The 10,070-nt window shown below is 35.1% G+C and overlaps 1 protein-coding gene and 1 pseudogene across 3 annotated transcripts in view; one reads left to right on the plus strand and one right to left on the minus strand.

The window, feature by feature from the left end:
• The window catches only part of LOC107640946, a 4,256-nt gene extending 1,188 nt beyond the window's left edge, over positions 1–3,068 (plus strand). The window contains exons 2-4 of one of the 3 annotated variants that reach the window (XM_016344451.2): positions 922–1,030; positions 1,760–1,828; positions 2,103–3,068. In XM_016344451.2, coding sequence (XP_016199937.1) covers positions 928–1,030; positions 1,760–1,828; positions 2,103–2,776 — 846 coding nt within the window. In that variant the 5' untranslated portion in view covers positions 922–927 and the 3' untranslated portion in view covers positions 2,777–3,068. Of the gene's footprint in view, positions 1–921; positions 1,160–1,759; positions 1,829–2,102 lie in introns of those variants that run through there. The other 2 variants (XM_021124325.1, XM_021124326.1) reach the window with 2 other exon arrangements.
• On the minus strand, positions 3,470–8,248 carry LOC107640947 (annotated as a pseudogene).

Below are 10,070 nucleotides of genomic sequence, written 5' to 3' on the forward strand. Positions count from 1 at the left end.
TCTCACTTTCTCTCCCTCTCTCTCTTCCTCTCTCTTTATTTTGAGCTCTTTCTCCCCTCCATTCTCTCCTCCTCATCTCTGTCTTTTTTCTATCTCTCCTTCTTCCCTTTTTTTTCTCTTTTCTCTCTCCCTTCTTCTCTTTCTTGTTTTGGAAAAAAGAGGGAGAGAGAGAGAAGAGGGATATAGAGTGAGAAAAGGTTGAGAGAGAAAGAGAAAATAGAGAAAGGAAGGGAAGAAAGAGGAAAAAGAGAGAGATGAGGGAGAAGAAAGAGAGAGAAGAGGAGAGAGAAATAAGGGAAGGGAGAGAGAAAGAGAAAAAAGGGAAAAAAGAGAGAGAGAGAGGAAGAGAGAAGGGAGGGAGAGGAGAGAGAGAAACAAAAGGGGAGAGAGGGAAAAGAGGGAGAGAGAGAGAGAAGGGGGAAGGGAGAGAGAGAGAGAAGGGAGAAGGGAGAAAAAGAAAAGAGAGGGAGAGAGAGGGAGAGAAAATGGAGAGAGAGAGAGGAGAGGAAAAAAGAGGAGAAGGAGAGAGAGAGAGAGGAAGAAAAAGGGGGAGAGAGAGATGAGGGAGAGGAGAGAGAGAGAGAAAAAAGGGGAGAGCGAGGAAAAGGAGGGAGAGAGAGAGAGAGAAGAAGAAGAGAGAAGGGAGAAAAAGAGAGAGAGAGAAGGAAGAAAGAGAAAAGAGAGAGAGAATGGGAGAAAGAGGAGAGAGAGGAAGGGGAGAGAGAGAGAGTGAAGGGAGAGAGAGAGAAAGAGTATGTAAAAACTAATTTTAGCGTTTAAATAAAACCAGTTTTAATTTGGTTTAAAACTAAACTGAACCATAAAAACTGGTTTTTAATAAACTGATTTTCATAAAAACTATGGTTTCAGTTCAGTTTCAATTCAGTTCAATGAAACCAGTTTTTTTGCACACCCCTATTGGTGACAATGCCTCTGCTATTGACAGATTTAGGCAACTGCAAAGGCCGGAGAGAGTCGATGTGTTTCAAGGTGCGGCCCTTCTTTTCCTCTTTGACTGATGTGTTTCAAGGTGCGACCCTTCTTTTCCTTTGTTGAACTCTAAGGATGACATGCTAGATGAGCAAGAGGATGATGAGTTGGAAGTTCCCAATGATTCTGTGGAGAATTGTTGATTATCTCTTGCAACCTTCACATTATTGTTAGCCTGCAATTACATTGAAATATTTAATTGTTTCTGAAATTTTTCTATGATCACTATTGAAATTTCTGGTATCTACTCACCATTGTATTTAGCATCTTATTATTCAGCTCTTTGGCTTCATTTCTTGTTTCACCTGAGAAAGGGAAGGAAATTTTAGTAGGAAGTATATATATATTAAAAAGGGTCTGAAGAAAGGTTTGCCATTCGTGATATAGTCCATAGAAAAGAAAAAGATATCCATAAATATAACTGTATACGAATTTAAGTTGAGCATAAACAGGGAGCACTTTTATTTATCACAGAAATATGGGTGTCTATTGTTCAGAAGCTTTAAAATATTTGAGAAAAATCCCAAATCTTATATTTGATATATTATTGTTATTATTTGTAGAATCATGTATCACTTGGGAATGTATAAATTCTTCTAGGCTTTATAAGAACTTCAAGTACTCAACACTTATAGGCAAACAAATCAGTGAAAACTCAGAAACAGGAGAAACTTTTTTTTTTGTTTAAAGAACACCGATAAAGGGTGTTATTCTAAAATTCAGCAATTTTCAAAAATACTTTTTCTAATATCTGAACATTCTATTTCAGGCCACAAAACAGGTTTGAACCTCCAAGAAAAACAATTTAGTTTGGAAGCCAATTGGAGATCTATTTCAGGTATATACACCTTTATTTTCGTAAAGGAAAATAATTTAGTCACATAGAAACATTATTTTTATCTAAAAAAACATTGTGTAGATCTTGTCTCTTTTGCATCAATAATATTGACCCATTGTTATACCTGTGTTAGGATCCATGTAAGTCATTTTCCTTCATCCTTATGTGATGTGATGATGAGTTTTACCTTGGTGTACAACATTTTGGCTATGATATAGTTTATTGATATTTTGGAGTGATAGTGTGATTGATTTACTCATTATCCACTTAACAGTTCTCTCAATGCAATCTGATGCACATGCTATTATCGATATTGAAACTTCACCATCAACAGAAGTGGGAAAATCCAACTTGATCAATTCAAAAGCTACATCTGAGAAACAGCCGTCTGTAAAATCAGAAATGTTTGAAGCACCATCTATCATGACATTGGTAGAACCTAGGGATGCCGCTAGTCATAAAGCACCTGCATCTGAAGACAAAAAGTGGAAGAATTCGAGTTCCACTTTGCAGGCTTGTTGGTTTACCTCTCAAACTCAGGTCATGAATAAGTCCCAAGCGAGAAACAAGAATGAAGAGATAATAGCAAAGGTCACAAACTGGAGCACCCCTAAGGAGCACACCCCTCTGAAGAGCCTCTTAGGTGAGGCTGCTCACAGCCACAGCCCAAGTTCTCCAAAATTAGAAGAAAACTTGGCAAGCAGAAAGAATGGTAAACTTCCACAAAATAATGGTTCTGGATTGACAACTGTTAACTCCATTCTAGGTCCTGATTCGCCTTCAGCTCAAGCTCTGATAAACGACGCTGCAAAAGAATGGAACTCACCGGCAAGATATCCTACAAAAATGAAGAGGGAAAAGAGGAAAGCCAAGAGCAGACCATATTGGATACAATTAGTATGTTGCTCATCAGTGGATCTTCAGAGAAAGCAAAAAACTGCCATATGATGGTTATGGTTATAGTTATAGTTATTTTCATGCTATTTGGGGTATTGTCTACTTCTAGAGTTGAGATACATCTTTTGATCATGCGTCTCATTCTATTGAACTGGGTAGCCTCCTAGAAGTTTGGTTGTATATTTGAAGCATGTTCAGTTGCCATTACTGTTTGTTATTTTAATGTATCATTATCATGGCTTTGGTGCCTTGTTATATATTGAAAATTAAGAAAACGTTGTGATCTTGTGAGCTTTACAAGTAGGGAGGATTTTAGTCCGATATGTAAGGACTCAACCTTTTATTATTGTTGTGTTTTGAACTTCTATCCAAAAGCTGTTAGACGATTTGAAGTACATAAATAAATAAATACTGTCGATAATAAGCTCGCTATTTGGTCCATAAAAATACATGTGAAGCAGAAGAAAATAAATTCATAATCATAACCTTTTTCTTCATATGTGCAACTGATATAAGAATAATCCAATGTATATACATGTAAGCAGAAGAACAACATCTCAACCTTGTGAACATTGAACCATTACGTTCTAAATCAAGAAGTTCATTAATCATTTAATTGCACGTATAACATTGTAGTTTGGAGCTTACAGTCACCATCTCCCCGCAATTTTCTTACTACCGAAAAGTAAAAAGTTTCTCCATTGCCAATCAAGAATGCATTCAATCTTATAACAGGGAAGATTATCGACATGACTGATCTCACATATAGATAAAACTGATAAACTACAGACAGATACATAAGAACAAACAATGTTATTCAACCAACTTAACACAGAATCACTTGGTTATTATTCTCATCAAACTCATTGTGCTATTTTACAAATGTCTTCATATTCCACAGCTTTGAGTACCCTGCCATCATAGGCACCTCTCTCTATCTGCACCTTTGCACAAAAATGATCCGTATCCACTTCCAAAACTTTCGCAGTTGACCCACGATATGCACCATTGACAATTTTTACACGGCCCACAACTTGTGGAATCACAGTTTCAAGCTCTTCCTGATCGACTCTCAGCACATGCTTGCTTTCAAGCATCTCAATTTTTTCAACATATTTGTCAATCACCTTTCTCACCACACCCTTTTGCTTGTAGTACCCCTTCTCTGCCAAGGCCTTGCTCATAAATTGCAGGCTATCAGATGCTTTCAAGTTTCAATAAAATTCCAAACTTTTCTACAATTGGATTTACTATTAAAGGAAAACAGTCCTATAAATCACAATCACACATAGGATTGTGAACTACACATCATCACAATTTGTTTAGATGCTTAGCATCAAAATATCAACCACATCAAAGACTCAATTATTTCTGCTCTGTGGTCATACAACATTCATTTTGTAATAGACAGTTACAACTAATCTTTGCAACCAATACTCACCGTTTCAAGATTTGTGTCCAAAATTCTAGATATCAATGATTTTGCCCTTACAGGAAACCAAGAAGGGCATGAAAAGTATGCTTTATTAATCTGCAAGAGTTAACAAGAAAACCAAGGAAATTTCATTAGCATTACTAAAAATCCGACATCTTATTTGATGAAAAACACTCTTGCTTCTGCTTGAGAAGAGAAGAGGTAGCTACAAAAACTTGTAGCCTGACACTACTGCAGTTAGCACCTATCAAATGATGGAGAAAATACTAATATAGATGAAAACTATTTGTTTCCAGCCCCCACTAATTGCTGCTCTAGCACTCCTACAATACAAAGTGAATAAACAGATCGAACCAAATTTACATCCAAACAAAATACAAAAATGATATTTGCTAAGAAGTTCATCCAGATAAAACCAGGAATTACTATGTATTATCATCCTAAATTTCTAGATAATACTAACTGATGAATGCCACTACGAGCAAAATAAATATTTAAGACAAATATTTTGACTACAGTTCAATCTAGTCAAAATTGAAAAATATATATTTAGCAAGTTTGAATTTATACCTTACTGTATAAGGTGGTTAGATCAAGCTCATTAAAGGGAAGGTATCCAGCCAATAGGACATAGAGGATAACCCCACAGGACCAAACATTAGCCACAGCACCATTGTAACCCTTGTGACTGAGTACCTAAGCTCACAAATTCAAAAAACAGAACCCAACATAAGAATAGTTAGTATCTGCACATGACTGAAACTGAAATTTAACCAAACATCAAGCACTGCTGTGTTTTACCTCGAGAGCTACATAGTTTGGAGTGCCACAAGTTGTCCAAAGGAGACTCACACCCTAAGAAAAAATTCACCAAGGTCATTGGTATCAATTCATCTACATGTACGGAAGTTATACATGAAAACTACTAGATAACAATCTCACCTATTCTGGTAATGCGCTTAAACCAAAATATGAAATTTTTATATTGCCTTGTGAATCAAGTAAAAGATTCTCTGGCTGCACAAGGTGAAAACAAAAAATTTAGAAGGAATCATGATTAGGATGAGCAAAAAATTTCCTGAACCAACTTAACACCACCAACCTTCAAATCTTTGTGATAGACTCCCTTGCTGTGGCAGTAATTTATGCCATCAATAAGCTGTTGGAAATATCTTCTAACTTCAGCCTCACTAAGACGTCCATGATGTATCTGCAAAATTATTTATATTCATCATCACCAATATCATATATGGTAATTAAGCAAATATATGGCAAAGAGGGACCCTCTTACGTACTCACAATTTTATCTAACAATTCACCACCTGTAATGAACTCCAATATGATATAAAACCGTAAGATTGACAGATTAATTAACACTTATTCAAAAATTATTCAACCCATAACAAGTTCACAAATTAACTAACAACAATTATTCAATAATTGTTATACAAAAAATACCTAGAAGCTAGAAGCCCTAGAACAGAGCAGAGCAGATCCTGAGCAAGAGGGGAACAAGGGCACGACCGAAGGGATGACAGGTGGAACAGAGATAGCGCTGGTGACGATGGAACAGAGCTGCGCGACAGAAAAAGGAGGCGAGCCCGGCGACGATGGAACCGAGCTGCGCGACAGTGCTTTCAAAGCTGAAACAGTAGCTGCACGATGGTGGAACAGAGCTGCACGATAATGACGGTGTCTTCGAAGCTCGTTTCGGCGACGGCGGCGGGAGATGAACGGAGGTGAGGGAGTGAGATCGATGACGGAGAGAGGAAGGAGGAGCTCATGGGAGGGGTGGGTTCGCGTTTAGCCGTTGTGTGGAGCTAAGGTTGCTGGGTTGGGTAATTGGTTAGGGCATCCCAGCAAAACGATGGCGTCTTGCGTGCGACGCACAGTGAGACAGATGAAAGAGATCGAGTAGCAGAGAGAGAGGATAGGAAGAGGAGAGAATAAGATGAAGAAGACTGAAATCTTCAGAGGCGTGAACGAGAACCAGATGAAGAACAATTTTGGTTTTTTATTTTTTTAATATGTTTAACACATATGAAAAACAATTTTGATTTTTTGTTTTTTAATATATTTTTATTTTGTTGTTTCAATTATTTGAAATTATAAAATTAGGATTAATTGAATTCTAAAATTTGATTAATTTAAAAGGGTATTTTTGTCTAATCAAATAAAGGAAGGATGCTTAAGTTTTTTTATAAAATTAAATAAATAAATATTTTTTATTTTTATTTAATTAAAAGGGTATTTTAGTAAAAGTGATGATATACTATATATTTAAAAAAGAAAAAATTAAATGCTGACATGAAAAATAAATTCCACATGTCTTATTATTATTTGTCTATATTTTAAACGTATCGGTACGTATAAATTTATCATTGTAATGTAGCAAACACCATAATATAATATCTCACTGCGTGCTGGTGGCAATAATTCAACTACTACTACCCAAACGCAACTCCAAATCAATTTCTTCATAATAGTTTCCACTACCACTCATGGAAGAAGAAGAGCTTGCACCAATAGTAGTTGTTGTTGGGATTATTCCAACCAAGAATCCATATTCATAGTTATTAGCGGCGGGTTGGTGATAGGAGTATCGGTTTCTCTAGTAGCAAAGAGTTCATTATGCTCTTTCTTCTCCGGAAAAAGCATGAGCGTTTTCTTAATTGGCTCATCTCCGGAGGAAGGGTATGTTGATGATGAGGATGAGTTTCTTCTTCTAAAGTTGTAAAAGTGTGTTGATCTGATGATGATGGTGGTGGTGGTAGGTGGCTAAAGAATCTATTAGCATAGCTCTGAACTTGTTGCGGTGTCTTGTTATGAAGATAGTGCCTAGCTATTTTGCTCCAACGTCCTCTTCCATACTTGCTTAGTCCCATTAGAAATAACCTATGCTCANNNNCTTTAATTTATACCAAAATGATGAAGGTATAGCTTTAGACAATGTAAATATAATAATAATCCGTCACTATAATAATTACTTAGAAAATTTGATATAACTCGATCAATGAATTTGAATTCAATTTGTATATCCAGAAAATAAATCCAAATTTTGAAATGGAAGCTAATAAGCCAAACAACCAGCAAGTATGAACAATTTTTTTTCGAGTCAGAATCTTTGATGAGAGAAAAGTGACATGGCTTATTTATTACTTAATTAATTTTAATAGTAGTCAATACCATAACACATCTTTATGAGGATAGGCCGCAAAAATTTTGGCAAAGTTTTCGATTCACTATTATTTATTTAATAGGGTAATGTTAGAGAGACAAAAAATACAACTAGAACTTGTCTTATTTATTATTTATTAATTGTCGCAACAATTAATAAATGTTAAATAAGGCAAGTTATGGCTGTTTTTGGCTAATTTTCTTTAGTTATCAAATATTTCCGTATTTAATACGACAATTTTTGGTTGCAAATAAGTATTTAATACTACAATTAAAATAAAAACATTTAAGCAATTTATATATTTAATAATATATTTATTATATATACATAAAAAATCAATCACTAATATATTAAAAATGTACGAAACAACGCAATAGTAAAATTAAATTTCATAATAGATACTCCGACACTGTAAAATTATTTTTCATAATATAATAAGTCAATTAAATTTCAAAACAAAAATAATAGTCAATATATAAATTGATTATAATAGTTGATGTGATACGATGACACAGTAAAATTCAATAACATATACAGCTTAAAATGTGTGAAGGAAAAAAAATAAGAAAGAAAGACAAATTCATGGTCTCTAAGAGTCTAATCAGTAGTGAGGCAATCGGGATGATGATGATGATGATGATCAGCATGCATGTAGGGTTGGAATAAGAAGAAGCTGCTACTATTGTTGTTATTATTATTAGAAGCCTGATAATGATGATGAGAAGGATCAGCAGAGGGATCATAGATGATAGATATGAATTGAAGGTGGCCATACACTAGTAGTAGTAGTAGCAGCGAAGTTAAGGATTGTTGGTCCATCTGCTGAAGATCTTATTGATGGTGGAGGAGATCCTTCTCCTTCTGTAAGATCAATAATTTCAGTAAGATCAATAATTTCAAGAGTCACCATTGTGGTAGAGAGAGAAAGTAGTATGAAACTATAAAGAATAGTGTGTGTAGTAATAACTAATAAACCAGTTAGCGGTGGCCGTGCTTATATTCAGGATGAGTTACTCAAACCCCACGGTGGACTATAAAGTGCATACATCATCAAACTTTGTTAACAATGTTATTTCAACGGATTAATAGTCAAATTCGTCGCTAAAAAATTATTTATTTTTAAATTAGTTCTCAAATTTTTTAGTCATATTAGTTCTTGAAAAATAAAATATAAGTGAAATTGATCATTCTATTAGTTAGATAATAAGGTAAGTACCACATGACATGATGACATAGTAGATTAATACTATGCATCAAGATGATTGGTTAACGTGTCAGGTCAGTGAACACGTAACACGTCACATATCACTTGACATGTAAATAAGTTATTTATAGTCAAAATAGTTCTTAAAAGTCTAAACATAAAATATTTTCATCAATAAAATTTTAAAAATAATAAATTAGTCTTTATATAATTTTTTTATTTTTTCTTCAGAATATTAAATTTAAAATATTTAAATTTTAAAATATTAAATTTAGCTTCATCCTATGCTGTCTTAACGTGTTGAAGACATTTGACAAGTCAAGCAGTAGGCTGACATCGTTCTTACTTTTGACGAGCATGTTGTATGCATAGAATTCCGTTAGTTTTTTCAAGTGAGGTGACAATACCTTATTCATTAGTTGCTGATATATCTTGAACAAAATGAAGGTCAATTTCAAAGTGTTTGCTTCGACTATGAAGAACTGGATTGGCAGCGAGCATGACAACACTAAAGTTGTCGCAAAAAATCGTGGGAGCAACTGATGTGGATATTCCGAATTCAGATAGAAGCTTTTGGACCCAAAGAAGCTCAGCCTCAGCATAGCAAGGCATCTAAACTCAGCCTCAGTCGAAGAGCAACTTATAGCAATTTGCTTTTAGTGCTCCAAAACACAGGATTGTTGCCAAGGAATACACAATATCCGCTTATAGAGCGACGATTCTCAATGTCACTTGCCCAATCAACATCTGCAATAACCAAAACACAAAGATTATACCACTTGGAGAAAGTCAGACCATGATAATAGGTATCTAAGAGGTAGCAAAGAATGCACTTTAATACTTTGTAGTGATGCTGCTTTGGAGAGTTCATAAATTGGCTAACTCTATCAACAGAGAAAGTAATTTTTGAATGCGTTAGGGTGGCATATTGCAAGCTCCCAACAAGAGATTGATAGAGTGTAGGGTCTTCAAAATCATTTATGGCAAATGACACAAGTTTCAGAGAAGAAAGTATTGGTGTTGGAACCGATTTTGAGTGACTCATGCCTGCACGCTTTAAGAGATCTAAACTATATTTTGACTGATATATAAAGATAACTGATGAGCGGATAATTTATACGCTTTTTGACATTGTTTTTAGTATGTTTTTAGTAGGATCTAGTTACTTTTAGGGATGTTTTCATTAGTTTTTATGTTAAATTCACATTTCTGGACTTTACTATGATTTTGTGTGTTTTTCTGTGATTTCAGGTATTTTCTGGCTGAAATTGAGGGACTTGAGCAAAAATCAGATTCAGAGGTTGAAGAAGGACTGCTGATGCTGTTGGATTCTGACCTCCCTGCACTCAAAGTGGATTTTCTGGAGCTACAGAAATCAAAATGGCGCGCTTCCAATTGCATTGGAAAGTAGACATCCAGGGCTTTCCAGCAATATATAATAGTCCATACTTTGGCCAAGAATAGATGATGTAAACTGGCGTTCAACTCCAGATCTCTGCCCAAATCTGGCGTCCAGCGCCAGAAAAGG

This window comes from Arachis ipaensis, chromosome B05, assembly GCF_000816755.2.
Source record: "Arachis ipaensis cultivar K30076 chromosome B05, Araip1.1, whole genome shotgun sequence".
NCBI classification, from domain to species: Eukaryota; Viridiplantae; Streptophyta; class Magnoliopsida; order Fabales; family Fabaceae; genus Arachis; species Arachis ipaensis.